Source organism: Tachyglossus aculeatus, chromosome 19 (assembly GCF_015852505.1).
Source record: "Tachyglossus aculeatus isolate mTacAcu1 chromosome 19, mTacAcu1.pri, whole genome shotgun sequence".
Lineage (NCBI taxonomy): Eukaryota > Metazoa > Chordata > Mammalia > Monotremata > Tachyglossidae > Tachyglossus > Tachyglossus aculeatus.
The window spans coordinates 28,394,625-28,412,708 of NC_052084.1; the positions used below are offsets into that span (position 1 = coordinate 28,394,625).

Consider the following 18,084-nt stretch of genomic DNA (forward strand, 5'->3'; position numbering starts at 1 on the left):
TGACATTAAGACTGTGAGCCCTACGTGGGACAGAGACTGTGTCCAAACTGATTAACTGGTAGCTACCCCAGCACTTGGTACAGTGCCTGGCACAAAGTAAGCGCTTAACAAACACCATTAAAAATGAATAAAGTAATGAATAAATATCATTGATTGAATCGAGATATCATTATCTCTGTTGATGACTGAACGATGATTCTCATTCCTTCTGGTAGCCTATTTGCCATTTTGAGTAACTCACTCTGTTGCTCTCTCCATCCGTAAGAACCTCACAGCCTCCATGTATCTACAACACGTCCTCCCTGCCACCAAATTCCCAGACGTCAATTTCAGTAACTTCTGTCCCGAGTCCCAGATCGCTTACTCTATTTCTAGATGTGCGCTTAGCCATTTCAATGTAATGCGATGTACTATATTTCTAAATCATGTTTTAATCATCGTTCAAGAAAACGAGGTAATGCCGTGAGCATCAAAAAAGTCATGCTGACCTCACGTAGCATGGCATGAGATTAAATAATCTGCTTTCACCAATAATAATTATAATAATAGTGGTATTTGTTAAAAGCTCACTATGTGCCAAGCACTGTACTAAGCAGTGGGGTAGAGATACAAGATAACCAGATCAGACATAAGCCCTGTCCCACATAAGGCTGACAGTCTAAGCTGGAGGATCTATTTTACAGATGAGGAAGACGAGGCAGAGAGAAGTTAAGTGACTTACCCCAGATCATATCACTTCGGCCTAAAGAAAGTTAGCACATCGAACACGCGTTATAACAAAATAAAAAGAAAATTGACACCATTTTAGTTATCCCCTGCATGACTTCCATGGTCTGACTTCACTTCTCTGCTCTCAGTAACCCTCTCCCAAAGGAACTGTTGATTACCATTCTAGGGAAATATCTATTTAAATAGTTTTGAAAGAGTTTTAGTTCAATTAGCTTTACCACAAATATTGTGTAGACTGGCTAAGCCTGCTGTCCAAGGGAGAAACCCTGAATGAGCTCTACGTGTCTTCTGGGAGGCTGCGGCCAATGAATATTTAACACTTTAGAAGCTTTCTCTTCCTGCCCAAAATGTTGTGGCTTTGACAGAGTCCTCTGAACATTGTCTTGACAAACTCTTCCCTTTCTGCATTTATTGCTCACACTTGCTTTGGCAAAGTTGTGGGGCAACAGTTACCTTCTCATTTGTATTCTCTCTTCCTGCATCTCTGTTCATGGTCAAAGCCTTATTGAAGGCACATCTCCTCCAAGAAGCCTTCCCTGCAGGCTTTCTTTTCCATGCTCCCTTTACTGATCCCCAATCCCTGTTCCACAGTTCTTATGTACATCTCTGTCATTCATTTATTTATATTAATCTCTGTCTCCCCCTCTAAATTGTAAACTCATTGCAGGAAGGAAAATTGTCTACCGACTCGGTTGTATTGTACTCTCCCAGTGCTTAGTACAGCACTTAGTACAGTGCAAACACTCAGTACAGTGCTAAGCACTTAGTATAGTGCTCTGCACAGAGTAAGCACTTAATAAATATGATTGAATGAATGTATGAATACTCTGCACACAGTAAGAGCTCAATAAATACCATTGATTCATTGGTTGATATGGCCTGCCTTGATGTGGCAGAATCATCCTAATTCCTCGGCCTTTCCTTCAGAGGAATTGTTTCTGATCTTTCCAGCATTTTTCATGGCCCTTCTCAGGGTGTCCATATTCTTCATGTTTACCAAACCAGGTAAAGAAACTGTGAAAATACTCAGGGATTGTTTCACGAATGAACAGAATAAAGGAATACCTCTTCTAATGGGTGTGGATTTCCAAACATTGGGTGAAAATTGAGTCAGTATGGGTTGCTGTGCAAAATATTAAAAAAGTCTTATTGTCCTCCACAGATAGGATGTCCCGTCAGCAAAAAAGTCCTTCTTTATGTTGTTTGAGTTTCTTAGAGTGGTTTGGGGTTTGGTTTCTAGCCCAGACATTTTTTTTATTACTCCTCAAATGATCAGGGTTGTTCCATAGGGTTTTCCCTCCAATGTTCCCCCACTTCTTTTTTTTTTTGTTAGTTAATGGTGATAATTTGGTCATTCCTTGCAAGAATATATTGTTTAATGCAGGCACAACAGTCAACTGTATTGCTGTGAGGAACTTGGTTCTAGTACTCTTTGCTCTGCCTAATTTGCTTTAGCATTCAGTTCTTCACCGAGAATTACGCTGTGAAAGCAGATCGTTTCATACTGAAGTCATACTGTGGCAGGAGCCCAATTTAAAGAAGCCAATATAAAGTGTCTTGTGTATTTATATTACATTAAAATATGGAAAGTCAGAGCTTTATTGGAAGACAGCTGGGCCTCCTGTGGAGATGAGGTTTCCATAGTTTTCCACTTGGACGGCGTGTCTATTTTTTGTTGAATGAAAAATAGAATCGAGATGGGGGAACAGACGTTTCTGATCTGGCGGGAAAGGTCAGGTCATTTATTTTGATGACTAATCACTTTTCATATTTCCAGAAGAATTAGGCGATTTGAGTCTGGCCAGCGTTCGGTTGCCCTGGGAGGTAGATAGCCCTTCTGCCTTTCCAGATGACCAAAACGTTGAGAGCCTTCAACAAGGCCTGGAATTCCGGATGCTTTCTGTGCTCCTTGGGGTGAGGTTTGAGAACTGGAAAGCTAGGGTCAGAGGGGGAGCTGAAGATGGGAATTAGCTGGGAGTAACAGATAGCGCACAGTCCTGGGAGTCAGAAGGTTATGGGTTCTAAACCTGCTCCTCCACTTCCATGCTGTGTGATCTTGGCCCGTTGTTGGGTCGGGACCATCTCTATATGTCGCCAACTTGTACTTCCCAAGTGCTTAGTACAGTGCTCTGCACGCAGTAAGCGCTCAATAAATACAATTGAATGAATTTCACTTCTCTGGGCCTCAGTTCCCTCATACGGAAAATGGGGATTGAGACTGTGAGCCCCGTAGGGCAGGGGAACTGTGTCAGACCCGATTTTCTTGTGTCCACCCCAGTGCTTAGAACAGTGCCTGGAATGTAGTAAGTGCTTAAACAAGCCCTACAGAGAGAAGCGGCGTGGCTCAGTGGAAAGAGCTCGGACTTTGGAGTCAGAGGTCACGGGTTCAAATCCCAACTCCCCCAACTGTCAGCTGTGTGACTTTGGGCAAGTCACTTCACTTTCTAGACTGTGAGTCCACTGTTGGGTAGGGACTGTCTCTATATGTTGCCAACTTCCCAAGCACTTAGTACAGTGATCTGCACACAGTAAGCGCTCAATAAATACGATTGATTGATTGATTGATTCTCTGGGCCTCAGTTACCTCATCTGCAAAATGGGGATGAAGACTGTGAGCCCCCCATGGGACAACAACCTGATCACCTTGCAACCTACCCAGCACTTAGAACAGTGCTTTGCGTGTAATAAGTGCTTGATAAATGCCATCATTAATATTATTAATTGTTGTTATTATTACTATCATTATTACTCTAAACATAGTGAGTGCTCATTAAATACCACTGACTGATTGATTGGTTGGCAGAACTGTGCAACAGCAAAGTGCCATAGGGGAGAGTCCTAGGAAATTCAGCTTTTGGGAGGAAAAGTAGTGTACAAACATAATAATGATAATAAGAATGATGGCATTTATTAAGCACTTACTATGTGCAAAACACTGTTCTAAGCACTGGGGAGGTTACAAGGTGATCAGGTTGTCCCACTGGGGGCTCACAGTCTTCATCCCCATTTTACAGATGGGTTAACTGAGACCCGGAGAAGTGAAGTGAGTTGCCCAGAGTCACACAGCTGAGCCGGAATTCGAACCCATGACCTCTGACTCCAAAGCCCGTGCTCTTTTCAATGAGCCACGCTGCTTCTGCTAAGACGTCTTAGAGCTGGTATCTGGGCAGTAGGGATTTGCCTCACATCAAGAAAGCAGCGTGATCCAGTGGATAGAGTGGACGCCCTCTAATCCTGACTCCACCACGGGTCTGCTGGGTGACCTTGGGCAAGTCACTTTACTTCTCTGTGCTTCAGTTACCTCCTCTGTCAAATGAGGATTAAGACTGTGAACCCCACATGAGACAGGCACTGTGTCCATTCTGATTAGCATGTGCTTAGTACAGTGCTTGGCACATAGTAAGCGCCTAACAAACACCGCAGTTAGAGGCAGCTACAGGGGACTGTTAATAATAATTATAATAATAATAATGATGACATTTATTAAGCGCGTACTATGTGCAAAGCACTGTTCTAAGCGCTGGGGAGGTTACACGGTGATGAGGTTGTCCCACGTGGGGCTCACAGTCTTAATCCCCATTTTACAGATGAGGTAACTGAGGCCCAGAGAAGTGAAGTGACTTGCCCAAAGTCACCCAGCTGACAAGTGGCGGAGCCGGGATTTGAACCCCTGACCTCTGACTCCAAAGCCCAGGCTCTTTCCACTGAGCCACGCTGCTTCTCATGACTGTTCTCATTTATTCTAGACTGTGAGCCCATTGTTGGGTAGGGACCGTCTCTATATGTTGCCGACTTGTACTTCCCAAGCGCTTAGTACAGTGCTCTGCGCACAGTAAGCGCTCAATAAATACAATTGAATGGATTGAATGAATCTATGACTAATCAGGCTTTGATCTTCCCTTTGCCGGCGTCTTTCAGAGCGTGGTTCGGCACAAGACCTGATTACTAAAGACATCACGGACACCTCGATCGGCGCTTACTGGACCTCGGCCCCGGGGATGGTGCGTGGCTACAGAGTGGCATGGCGATCTCTTTACGACGACCTGGAGACTGGAGAGAAAAGGCTCCCCAGCGACGCGATCCACACCGTGATCGAAAATCTGCAGCCGGAAACCAAATATAAAATTTCGGTGTTTGCCACCTACAGCAGCGGAGAGGGTGACCCCATCAACGGGGAAGCCACCACCGAATGTGGGTAACATTTGGCATTCTTGGATCTCCATTCCCTTTGGGGTGCAGGCCTGTAGACAATGGGAGAGGAGGGGGAAGTCTCAGCTTTTTCATCGGGCTGTGTGACCTTGGGCAAGCAAGAGGACGCTAGGCCTCAGTTCCCTCATCTGTAAAATGGGGATTAAGAGTATGAGCCCTGAGTAGGACAGCGACTGTGTCCAACCTGAGTACCTCTTATCTACCCTGTTACTTAGAACCGTGCTTGGCACAAAGTCAGTGCGTAACAAGTACCATCATTATTAAAAATAATAATAATAATAATAATAATAATTGGTATTTGTTAAGCGATTACAATGTGCCAAGCGCACTGCACTGAGCACTGGGATACATATAAACTTATCAGGTTGGACATAGTTTCATTTCAATCGTATTTATTGAGCGCTTGCTCTGTGCAGAGCACCGTACTAAGCACTTACAAGTTGGCAACATAATCCTCTCCCACATGTCGATTCAGGCTGCTTCTGAATAGCAAAGGGTGAAGAGAGAATATAAACTGTTTGGATATTTTGGGTTTTGTCAGCAGTCCAAACTATGATAATTCAGGTCCATTTCCTGGTCTGGGTTATCCACACTGTCTCTTTGGGTTGAGCAAATTTCTATCAAATGTTCTAGACTGTGAGCCCATTGTTGGGTAGGGACCATCTCTATAATTTGCCAACTTGTACTTCCTAAGTGCTTAGTACAGTCCTCTGCACACAGTAAGCGCTCAATAAATACGATTGAATGAATGAATCAATCAGTGGCATTTATTGAGTGCCTACTATGTGCAGAGCACCGTACTAAGTGCTTGGGAGAGTACATACAGTAGAATTTTTGGATTCTAAATTTCCTCCTTCACTTCATGCTGGGCCAATTCCCCCTCGGGGCTACCCTTAATAAATAATAATAATGATGGTATTTGTTAAGTGCTTACTATGTGCCAGGCACTGTACTAAGCGCTGGGGTGGATACAAGTAAATCGGGTTGGACACAGTCTTTATCTCATGTGGGGCTCACAGTCTCGATCCCCATTTTACAAATGAGGTAACTGAGGCCCAGAGAAGTGAAGTGAGTTGCCCAAGGTCACACAGCAGACAAGTGGTGGGGCCAAGATTAGAATACAGCAGCTGCCTCCATGGCAGTGACGGCCATATGGGTTAGGAAACCAGACCATTTTCACAATTTGATGATCTGGGTGAAAGGGTATGGGTTAAAGTGAGGTCCTCCCTTCATTCCTGACCTGACAATGCTTCCACCTCAGCGATTAGAAAAGTGCCCGGCACGTAGTAAGCGCTTAACGAATACCATTAAAAAAATAGCCTTCCCTTTAGCAGGAGTAGGGAATTTTATGCAGGGGGATACCTCCCTACTTTTCTGTTGAAAGCCAGAGAGGCTTGTTGGGTGAAGCAGGGATGAGAGAGTTGAGGATTTGCCTTAAGGGACCCTAACCCCCCGTCTCCCTTCCTCTTTACTTTAATTCTGGAGTGAAATCTTTTAGGTCTGGTTTGGCTGAGGTTGGTGGGGGGGCTCTACTGATTCAAACCAGAAAATTCAGACAAATAGTTCTCATTTTGGCTCTTGTCAGACATACCCAGACTCTCTACAGGCCTATGTACTTTCACAGAAAAGCATATATCGCTCGCGCATTTGGTTTCCATGGTAAATTAAATATTGTACCTAGAAAATACTGGCCGCCTCGCAAATCGCCAGTCATATACTTCGCTCCCATGCCAAGTTTCGCTTGATGCAATAGAAAACTGAAATCTAGGGCCGAGGCAGGCTTCGAGCGCTCTGCACAAAGTAAGCGCTCAATAAATACGATTGGCTGATGGAGTGGATCTCGCCATTGCGTCAACTGGGACTAGTATCTTCCAGGATTTAGGAGTGGATGCTTGTGTTGGAAAGACTTCAAATGGGACATACTTGAGTCAGGCATAGATGTGTGTGGCTGAAAACCTACCTCTCCGGGAAAGTCGGAATTTGGATTGGTTTTGTGATTATTCAGGCATTGCAAGGATGGGAAAGAATTTGCTTTATGGGCAGGTCATGGTGGAGGGAGCTGACTGTTCTCTTTTTGAATCTCATAGGTGGCCAACTCAAGTTAATCATGGTCCTCTCTGGTCTGGGTCTTCTCTGAGGAGGGAAAAGCGAATGAATAAACCTAAGGGCTTGAGTCCAGTCAGTGATTCGGTGGGGTTTGCTACAAGGGAAGGGATTACTTAGGTTGTGCTTGGGTACAACCAGATCGAATTAGACACAGTCCCTGACCAAATGGAGTTGGACACAGTCCGTGTACCATGTGGGGCTCACAGTCTCAAGCCCCATTTTACAATGAGGTAACTGAGGCACAGAGAAGTGACTTGCCTGAGGTCACACAGCAAAGTGGAGGAGGCAGGATTAGAACCCTTGACCTTCTGATTCCCAGGCCCGTGCTCAATCCACTCTGCCATGCTGCTTCCCCACAGCGAAGGGTGGTAGCCCATCTCCCATCATTTGTTGGCCAGTGATAGGGAGTGGACTCTCGGGTCCAGTCAATCAATCATATTTTTTGAGCGTTTACTGTGTGCAGAGCAATGTACTTGGTGCTTGTCAGCCAGTCATTTGTATTTATTGAGCATTTACTGTGTGTACAGCACTGTACTAAGCACTTGGGAGAGTACAATAGAACAATATAACAGACATTCCCTGCCCACAGTGAGCTTGGACTGTACTGAACAGTGGGGTGAGGGGCGAGAGAAAGGTGGGCAGGGTGGCCTAATGGAAAGAGAATGGGCCAGGGAATTATAAGACCTGGGTTCTAATCCTACCTCCAACATCTGCCTGTAGGCCGCCACTCTAGCCCTTGTTATGGGCAGAGGATGTACCTGCTAATTCTGTTGTACTCTCCCAAGTGTTTAGTACAGTGCTCTGCACAGAGTGAGCACCCAATAAATATTGATTGATTGATTGATTGCCTGCTCCGTGACCTTGGGCAAGTCACTTCAGTTCTCTGGGCCTCTGTTTCCTCATTTGTAAAATTGAGATTTCTCGTCTCGCTCCTAATTAGATTGTGAACCTGTTGAGGGGCAGGGACTGTATCCGACCTGATGATCGTATATCTACCTCAGCGCTTAGTACGGCGCTTGGCACATAATTAGTGCTTGACCAATACCACCATTATTTCCATTATTGGAGATGAAGTCTGTGGTCACTCAGAGAAAGTCGAAAGTGGAGGGAGAACCAGAGATCTGAGATCACAGAAAGGTCAAGTCCACTTGGTTTGGGATGGAGTCAGGGCTTCGCTCAGTGTGGCCTAGTGGAAAGAGCATGGATTTGGGAGTCAGAGGACCCGGGTTCTAATCCCAGCTCTGCCACCTACCCTGCTCTGTGGCCTTGGGCAAGTCCCTTAACTTCTTTGTGCCTCAGTTCCCTCATCTGCAAAATGGGGGATTCAGTGTCTGTTCTCTCTCCTATGTAGACTGTAAGCCCCATGTGGGACCTGATTAGCTTGTATTATCATTATCGCTTCAGTGGAAACTGCCCCAGAAACCACAGGGGAAGTTTCCACGAAGACGGAAATCGAGACTCAGGCTGTGTGTTCTTCTTTCTGTTGCTCCTCTACAGCAGCAGGGTTGAAAAGGCCTTCCCAAAACATGATGGGTGACACTGAGGAGCTCTAATATTTTATCCAAGGTTAGAAGACTGCCCAAATTTACTATGGGTTGGAATTGTGACCTCCGAATTCTTCACTTCAAAGCAGAATTTATTGCTCTATTTATCTTCAGCTGCCCTTCCCTTTGCTCCTTTTTCTAAAATTGGGAAAAAATTCCTAGGCATTGATCCATGCAGTTTAAAAATCTATTCCTGTGAAGGAATGTGTCCACCCTTTCAAACAGTCAGCTCCTCGAACTGGATAAAGTGAGATTTTTATAAACAGTGCAGGAGGATCAATGGCTTCAAAATCTTTAAACGACTCTGGGGAGTGTTATTCCTCCTTGGGACTCATTTGTTGCCCACAAACCGCTTCACTGGGATTTCCAAGAGCCAAACACGATCGAGACAGAGGTCAATTAGAGAGGTTGGTTTGATTTTGATCAGGACTGTCTTCACGAGGAATTGTTAACTTGCCCTAGGAGGTCAGTCAAAGCAGCTCCTCCCTCTTCCGGGTAATGAGTTTTATGGTCCCGTCTTTCTCATCTCTTAACCTGTCATGTGGTTGCTGTTTCAGTGGCAATGTAGTAGTAGTTGAAGTAATAGTATTTCTTAAGCGCTTACTTTGTACAAAATACCATTCTAAGCAGTGGGAGAGAATACCCACGTGGGAATTAGACTTGGTCCTTGTCCCTTGAGGGGCTCACAATCTAAAAAAATCATAGTAGTCCCGTTGTGGGCAGGGATTGTCTCTCTTTGGTGCTGAATTGTATTTTCCAAGCACCTAGTACAGTGCTCTGCACACAGTAAGCGCTCAATAAAATACGATTGAATGGATGAATCCGGAGAAGCAGCATGGACTCGTGGAAATGTCAGAGGACCGCATGTCTGCTGTGTGACCTTGAGCAAGCCACTTAACTTCTCTGAGCCTCAGTTACCTCATCTGTAAAATGGGGATTAAAAGTGTGAGCCCCTTGTGGGACCACCTGATTACCCTGTACCTACTTAGAACAGTGCTTGGCACATAGTAAGTGCTTAACAAATACCATAATCATTATTACTATTATTATTGTTGTAGTACTAGGAGCAATATTTATTGAACATTGTAATGCACTGTTCATTGGGCAGTTCAGATTAACAGGGAAGCAGCATGGCCTAGTGGAAAGAGTCCAGGCCTGGGAGACGGAGGCCCTGGGTTCTAATCTGGCTCTGCCACCTACCTGCTCTGTGACTTTGGACACACCATTTCACTTTTCTGTGCCTCAGTTCCGTCATCTGCAAAATGGGTTTTCAATACTTGTTCTCCCTCCTGCTTAGACTGGGAGCACCATGTGCGACCTGATGATCTTGTCTCTATCCCAGTTTTCAGCACAGTGCTTCATATATAGTCAGCGCTTAACAAATACCATCATTATTATTATTATCATTATCCAACTATGTTCTCTGTCCACAAGGAGCTTACACTCAAATGCAGGAGATGGACATAAATACATATATGACAGTGTTGAAATCAATAAACTGTGGGGAATTATATACATGAGTGCCAAGGAGAGTGTAAATAAGTCCAGTAAGAGTTGGCTGAAGGGATCATATGATTCAGGATGCTGGGAAATTAATGGGGGACAGTTGAGAAGGTGGGATTTGGGAACAAATCCCACCTTCTCAAATGTCCCCCATTAATTGCTACTGCTCTCCCACCATGGGCCGAGGTGATAGTCTCTGAAAGCTGAATTAGTCTTTCCCAGAGGAAATTATAAAAAGGTTTCTAAAAGCTTGCTGGAGAATGGATGATTTTTTTTTCTAAATTCATTAGAATGCTACTGGATCTTCCCCTCCGTTCTCCCTCCTGCCTCCAGAATAGAGGCACAAACTTCCAATTTTCAATTTCAAAATGGGAAAACAAGGGGGAAGCAGACTTCTTAATGCTGTCTTTTAATAAAGGTAGCAACTGTGGTATTTGTTAAATGTGATATGTGCCAAAACTTGTGCTAGGCACTGGGGTAGATACAAGATAATTGGGTTGGATATAGTTCCTGTCCCATATGAGGCTCATAGACTAAGAGGGAGAGCAGGTATTTTGCAGATGAGGAAACTGAGGTACTGAGAAGTTAAGTGACTTGCCCAAGATCATACGGCAGACAAGTGGCAGAAACAGGATTAGAACCCAGGTCCTCCAACACCCCCTGCTTCTCTGATTATGAGTGAATTACAGGGTGGGAGCACTTACTGTGTGCAGAACACTGTACTAAGTGCTAAAATATCGAGATGTAGGTATAGATGATCACAGCCCACGAGGATTTTACATACTGGAGGAGGAGTGAGACATTAAAATCAATTGCAAACAGATATGGAATATGTCTACCAACTCTGTTATACGGTACTCTCCCAAATCCTCAGTACAGCACTCCGCACACAATAAGCATCCAATAAATACGATCGACTGATCAATATAAGTAAGCAACATGAGACCTAGGGGCCAGGGGGATGGACCCAAGTGGTTAGGTTCCATTCATTCGTTTGACTTGGGGTGTTTAAAATCTGATTTTCCCTCCGACAGTGTCTCAAGGCGCCAAGAGTCTGAGAGTGGACGACGAGACGGAGAATACGCTGAGGGTCACCTGGCAGCCAGCCCCCGGGAAAGTCATCAACTATCGGGTCGTGTATCGGCCCCACGGAGGGGGAAGGCACATGGTGGCCAAAGTCCCGCCCACCGTGACGTCCACGGTGCTCAAGCGGCTCCAGCCCCTGACCACGTATGACATCACGGTCCTTCCGATCTATCAGGCCGGGGAAGGTAGACCCCGCCAAGGCTCAGGGACCACAGGTGGGTGTGTCTGGGGATGGGGTGGGAGTGATGGGCTCTTCAGTGTTCCAGGAGTTTGAGTCACAGCAGCCACCTCCGCTGTCCCAATCTTCTACTTCTGTGGGGGTCGTTCATTTATTCAATCATATTTATTGAGCGCTTATTGTGTGCAGAGCACTGTAATAAGCACTTGGGAGAGTACAGTACAACAATAAACACTCACATTCCCCGCCCACAGTGAGCTTACACTCTGCTGGTGCCCTTCTCACTGGTGCCAGGCAGGCTGGGATTGAAGCCCCAAGATGGCATGTAGGGGCCGGGGGCGGAGGGGGGCGGAGGTTACCCGTGATGTTGCTTGGTGGTCCGGCAGGGTGGAAGGCCGAGTACAAATGCTCCTGTCAAAGGTGACCTCCCTGCTACCCCCCACTGCCTTTCTACCTCCCTCAGGGCGGTTCAGGATCGTTTCAGAAAAAATGACACTTGTCTTCTTGTGCAGGCCAGGACAGCCTTGGCTAAACTTCCAAGCTGCCTTAGAGAGATGCAATATGGGAATATCTCATCTGTCTCACTCACCCCTGTCCTGCCTCTGTCCTGGAATGCCCTCTCTCTTCATATTCCACAGACAGTGACTCCCCCCATCCCTTTCAAAGCTTTATTGAAGGCACATCTCCTCTGAAACCTTCCCAGACTAACCCCCCATTTACTCAGCTCCTCCTCTCTTTTGCGTCACCTTGACTCGCTCCCTCTGCTCTTCCCCCCCCCCCGCCCCACAGCACTTATGCATATATGCATATATCCAAAATTTTATTTATTTATACTGATGCCTGTTTACTTTTTTAATGTCTGTCTCCCCCCCTTCTAGACTGTGACCCCACTGTGGGCAGGGATTGTCCCTTTTTATTGCTGTATTGTACTTTCCAAGCGCACAATAGCATGGCTCAGTGGAAAGAGCACAGGCTTTGGCGTCAGAGATCATGGGTTCAAATCCCAGCTCTGCCAATTGTCAGCTGTGTGACTTTGGGCAAGTCACTTAACTTCTCTGGGCCTCATTGACCTCATCTGTAAAATGGGGATTAAGACTGAGCCTTCCGTGGGACAACCTAATCACCGTGTAACCTCCCCAGCACTTAGAACAGTGCTTTGCACATAGTAAGCGCTTAATAAGTGCCATTATTATTATTATTGCAATTAAGTAAATGAATGGAAGCTGAAACGACACCTCCGGGGATTTCATTTCCTTCCTTGTCTCTGCAGTGTCCAAGTTTAAATCCCCCCGCAACCTCAAAACCTCCGACTCCACCATGTCGAGTTTCAGAGTCACTTGGGAAGCAGCTCCGGGCGAGGTGAAGGGTTACAAGGTCACCTTCCATCCTACCGGCGAGGACCGGAGGCTGGGGGAGCTCGTCGTGGGCCCCTACGACAACACGGTCGTTCTGGAGGAACTCAGGTATGTGTCTCCCCTTCGGCCTTCTCCTCAGAGAGTGAGGCTGGGCTTCAAGCAGGAGAAAGACTCCCCTCCTGGGGCTGCATCACCTCAGATCTTAAACGTGCGCATAGGCCGACCTCATCGCAGGCTCCCTAGGGCCCCGCCGCGAACTGAGAAGGTGGAATTCAGGCCTAAGCTAGACCCTTTCAGGATCGAATTCACCTCTTACGACTCTTCCCAAGAACAGTAATGATGATGATGATGATGGCATTTATTAAGCGCTTACTACGTGCAAAGCACTGTTCTAAGCTCTGGGGAGGTTACAAGGTGATCAGGTTGTCCCACGGGGGGGGCTCACAGTCTGAATACCCATTTTGCAGATGAGGGAACCGAGGCACAGAGAAATTAAGCAACTTGCCCTAAGTCACATAGGTGACAATTGGCAGAGCTGGGATTTGAACCCGTGACCTCTGACTCCAAAGCCCATGCACTTTCCACTGAGCTACCTCTTCCCAAGAGTAGAAGGAAAACATCACCTGGATGAAAGAGCACAGGGTGGGGTGCCAAGAGACTTGGCTTCTATTCCCTACCCCTCCACTTGTTGGTCAGTCAGTCAAGCGCTTAGTACAGTGCTCTGCACACAGTAAGCGCTCAATAAATATGATTGATTGATTGATTGATTGATATTTATCAAGCGCTTACTGTGTGCAGAGCACTCAGGAGAGTACAGTATAATAATAGACACGGTCCCTGCCCACAACGATCTTACAGTATAGAGGGGGAGACAGACATTAATATAAATAAATATTTTTCTTCCATGTGACCTTGGGCCTGCCACTTAATTTCCTTGCACCTCAGTCTCCTCATCAGCAAAATGGGGAGTAAATGCCTGTTTTCCGTCCCCCTTAGACTGCGAGCCCCATGTGCAATAAGGACTGTGGTTCTTCTAATTATCTTGTTTCCCCCCACCACTCAGTGACTGGAACATAGTAAAGCGATTAACAGAAACCAAAATTATCATCATTATTATTGTTACTACCGCTAGCTCCTGCGGCCCTGCCTGCTTTCAGTATTCTGACTTCCAGGGCAGCCCGGAAGGATGTCTCCTTCTGGACGTCCACACAGGAGGCCCGGCCCACCACTGTTCTCTTTGATAAGGGCCAGTGACTCACCCTGAAATCTGGGGTTCGATCCACTTCCCTTCTGGGACATGGGTGAAGGCAGGACTTTGAACTGGATGCCAGTGGGGCCGGGGAGGGGGGAAGGGTAAAATGGTCAGTGTTGCCAGCTCTAGGATCTTTAGCCCACAACAAGGAAGTTGGGATTGAATGGAGTGGCCCATTCATTACGATAAAATGAATGGACCATTGTGCGGGATGGAATTACGCGCTCGATCTTCGGGTTTCTGGCTTGAACCTTCTTACTTAGAACCACCCTGGGAAGACGCCTTTTTGCAGCAAACAATATCGCAGTTACATAAGCTAACGGGCTCATCCGCTTCACGTAGCGGGCAAGTCTGGATCAAGGGCATTGCCCGCTCCTTAAAGAGGGCTGGACTGAGGCACTGTAGTGCCAATTATGTACCCAGGCATGGGGGTCTGGTGAGGAGGGAGTTGATGCCAGTGGCGTTACGAGCTCCCAGCCCTGCGGATCTTTCCAGGTGTTTTCTCCTACACAGTGGGGTTTGGAGACCACCCCGGCCTCCTGGTTGGTGGGGTGACCAGTGGTAATTGAGATCCACACCCGTGCCCCTACCTCCTTGTTCAGATCCAGTTCAGATCCACGAGGAGGTTCTCCCTCGAAATCTCTTGTCACAGAACAGTGGACCCTGTTTCAGCGTGGTGAAATTGGGATTTAAAAGAGCGGGCCCTTTATTATGAAAAGAGAAGGATCTACCCTTGTCCCCAACTAAAACACGGTGTGTTTGTGTTTAAACACTGCAGGGCAGGCACGACCTATAAAGTCAATGTGTTTGGAATGTTTGATGGAGGGGAGAGTTTGCCGCTGATCGGACAGGAGATGACAACGCTTTCGGATTCAACCGTGCCCCCGATTTCATCCATGGGTAAGCATGTGCACACAGTGCACTTTGGCCTGGTGGATTGAGCACGGGCCCTGGAGTCAGAAGGTTCTGGGTTCTAGTCCATGCTCTGCCACCTCTCTGTTGTGTGACTTTGGACTAGTCATTTAATTTCTCTGTGCCTCAGTCACCTCATCTGTAAAAGACTGTGAGCCCCATGTAGTCGGGGGCTGTGTCCAAGCCTATTAACTTGTACTACCCCAGCGCTTAGAACAGTGTTTGACACATTGTAAGCACTTAACAAATACCACGATTATTATTAATTATTATTATTAGTGCCAACCTAGGTCATTCCCATGGTCTGTCCAGCCAGGACTGCGTCTATGACGGGAGCAATGGAATGCTTCCTGGAATGCTGATGGTTACTTTCCTAGGCAATCATCAAAATGGACCATCTAACCCCTGACTTTCCCCTCTAAAACCTACTTGGGAAGCAGCATGGCCTAGTGGAAAGGGCAGGGCTAGGAACTCAGAGGACCTGGGTTCTAATCCTGCTCTGCCATGCACCTCCTGTGGGAACTTGGGCAAGTCGCTTACCTTCTCTGTGCCTCAGATCCTCTCATCTACAGAGATCTGTTCTCCCTTCCACTTACTCTGTGAGCCCCATGTGGAACCTGAATAACTTGTATCAACCGCAGTGCTTAGCACAGAGTAAGCACTTAACGAATACTACGATTGCCATTATTATTATTGTTGTTGTTGTTGTCATTATTATTATTGTTTCTCCTAGGCCACGAGCTTCTTGCCCCTTAAAAAATTATGCCGATCATTTCTTGAAAAGCTGCGACTGTTATTCAGTTGACTAAAAGCTTCATTTCCATAACTTAGTATATTTGCGTTCCATTCAAACCTGATTTGGAAGCGCGATTTGATGCTTTTGATGATGCTGTCAGAGGACTCACTGCTTTTAAAATCTCTTTCATTCTTATTTAGAAGTCCCCTTTAGCATCATTCCACAAACACAGTATTATCCACTTTGTTTTTTCCCAGGGCAGTGGATATATTTAAGCGCTTACTATGCATCAAGCACTGTTCTGACTGCTGGTGTAGATGGAAGTTAATCAGGTTGGACACAGTCAAATGATTTGGTCACTTACCGTGACAGCTTTTTCTTTTCTTTTAGAAATGTAGTTTTTTTATGTGATGGTATTAAGTGCTAGCTTTATGTCAAGCACAGGTGCTAGGGTGGAAACAAGATAAGGAAATAGGACAGAGTTTCTGTTCCTCATGGGTCTCTCAGCCTAAAGGCAGGGAAAACAGGTATTTTATCCTCATTTTACAGATGAGGAAGCAGAGTTACAGAGAGGAAAATCGACTTTTCAGGGTCGCAAAGAGCAGGAAAGTGGCAGGACTGTGAGGGACTAGAACTTGGATCATGTGACCTGTTCATTTTCTATTAGGCCACAGGGAAAATGTAAATACCTTTGACATTTTTCTTCACTAGATAGTGACAGTTGCTGAAGAGGTGTTTACTAAGGGAGTCCAAAAGAATGTAAAGTTTTAAAAGTCAAGAGAATTTACTGGCCTTGGAAAGAAGCTGTGTTTAATAGACAAAGGTCACCCTGAGTCAGATTACATAACTGTATCCGGCTGGTGAAATCATCACAAAATAATGGAGCGAGAATCTTTGATATTAATACCCCTTTCTCTGTTGGGTATGAAACGTGTTTGAACTTCCATAGAAAGACCACGGATTTTCGTTCTGAGCTGTTAACCTATGAAAGATCGCAAAGTATTTGTTTATGTTGATAAAGCCTAGATCTGTGTTTTCTGTGCAGAAGAGGACCGTGTTCTTAACCCTCCAGATCTGGGAATGAGTACTCCTAGATCCACAGGATTGGATTAATTGAGGAGCGTAGATGAACCCTCGGGATTTTTCCACTGGGACGAATGTGGATTGACTTTTCTCAATGGAATTTCTTCCACCAAAAGACCAGAAGCTCCTTATGGCAGGAAGCCAGAAGCTATGCAACTGGTGGTCCAAACTCCAGTATGCAGTTTTCCAGGGGCTGATAAGACCATTTAAACTAAGTCTTCCTGTTTCTTATAAATGTCTCAGCATTTCCACCAGGACGCAATTAACTGATTTGTGTTTTTCTTCCATAGCTTTCGAACAGAGGACCCTGGAAGTTATTTTCTTTTCATAGAATCCCGTCTTTGTATAAATGTTTGTACTTGTTATTTCTACAGTTCTTAACTTATGTGTTTCATTTGTGTACCTTCCTCTAAATTGTCCTCTTTCTCTTGATTTTTTCTAATGTGCAAATTTCCTCCACCATCTGTATTTATTTAATTGCTATAAAGAGCAAATGATGATGTTTACTCAGTTAATAGGGATAATGAAGGACTATTAGATGTGTATAGAGTAAATAAGCAGAGAATATGATCCAGGGCCATATTTCTAGGTTCCCAACAGGCCCAGTCTATCATAATACTGGATTTAAGGCTTCATCATCATCAATCGTATTTACTGAGCGCTTACTATGTGCAGAACACTTCAAACTCTAGATCTAGCTCATTTAGAAAAAGAGAATCCACTACCTTCTTCCTCTCATCATTTTCCACCCTCTACCTCACAGTTACTAGTGTCAGAGTGATGGGGTGTGGGTTTCTTGGAGAATTTGGAGCTCGAAATGATGCAAGACATTTATTTTGGTCATGAAAGACAAACAAACCCAAAATAAACCCCTCTCAATTGCCCTGCGCTGCCTATTTTTTGGGCCCCGTCTGAGCCGATCACGCTAAGCCCGCCGTGAAAGCTGGACAGACGGTTTTCCGAAGTCACCATTTGAAACCTCTATTTCTGAAATGGAGGGTTGATGTTGGGGAGAGAGAACTGATTACTGAGATGTGTGGCGAAGAGAAACGTCTTTCTCAAAGCCAGGGAAAGAGTTTGGGAAAGTGGACAGGTGATATAGCGGCTTGGGAAAATCACTAGGCAACCCAAACCTCCAGTGGTAGCCAGTAAATGAGCCTAGAAATGCCCCAGTTGCTTTCTCCTTCTAACCCGCATCTTCTAATTGCCGTGAGCAGGGCTGGAATGCCTCACCAGAGCAGAAGCTGACATTGTGCTGCTGGTGGATGGTTCTTGGAGTATCGGGAGACCCAATTTCAAAACGGTCAGAAGTTTCATTTCCCGGATCGTCGAAGTCTTTGACATCGGCCCTAAAAGGGTGCAGATTGGTAGGTCTTGTCTGCACCCAAACA

The 18,084-nt window shown here is 45.7% G+C and overlaps 1 protein-coding gene across 3 annotated transcripts in view; it reads left to right on the top strand.

Moving 5' to 3' along the window:
* COL12A1 (collagen type XII alpha 1 chain) overlaps positions 1-18,084 on the top strand; it is a 144,958-nt gene that overhangs the window by 41,221 nt on the left and 85,653 nt on the right. For 2 of the 3 annotated variants that reach the window (XM_038760746.1, XM_038760747.1), the window contains exons 13-17: positions 4,648-4,920; positions 11,126-11,392; positions 12,626-12,818; positions 14,741-14,862; positions 17,911-18,060. In XM_038760746.1, the coding sequence (XP_038616674.1) occupies positions 4,648-4,920; positions 11,126-11,392; positions 12,626-12,818; positions 14,741-14,862; positions 17,911-18,060 (1,005 nt within the window). The remainder of the gene's footprint in view (positions 1-4,647; positions 4,921-11,125; positions 11,393-12,625; positions 12,819-14,740; positions 14,863-17,910; positions 18,061-18,084) is intronic. The other variant, XM_038760748.1, reaches the window with a different exon arrangement.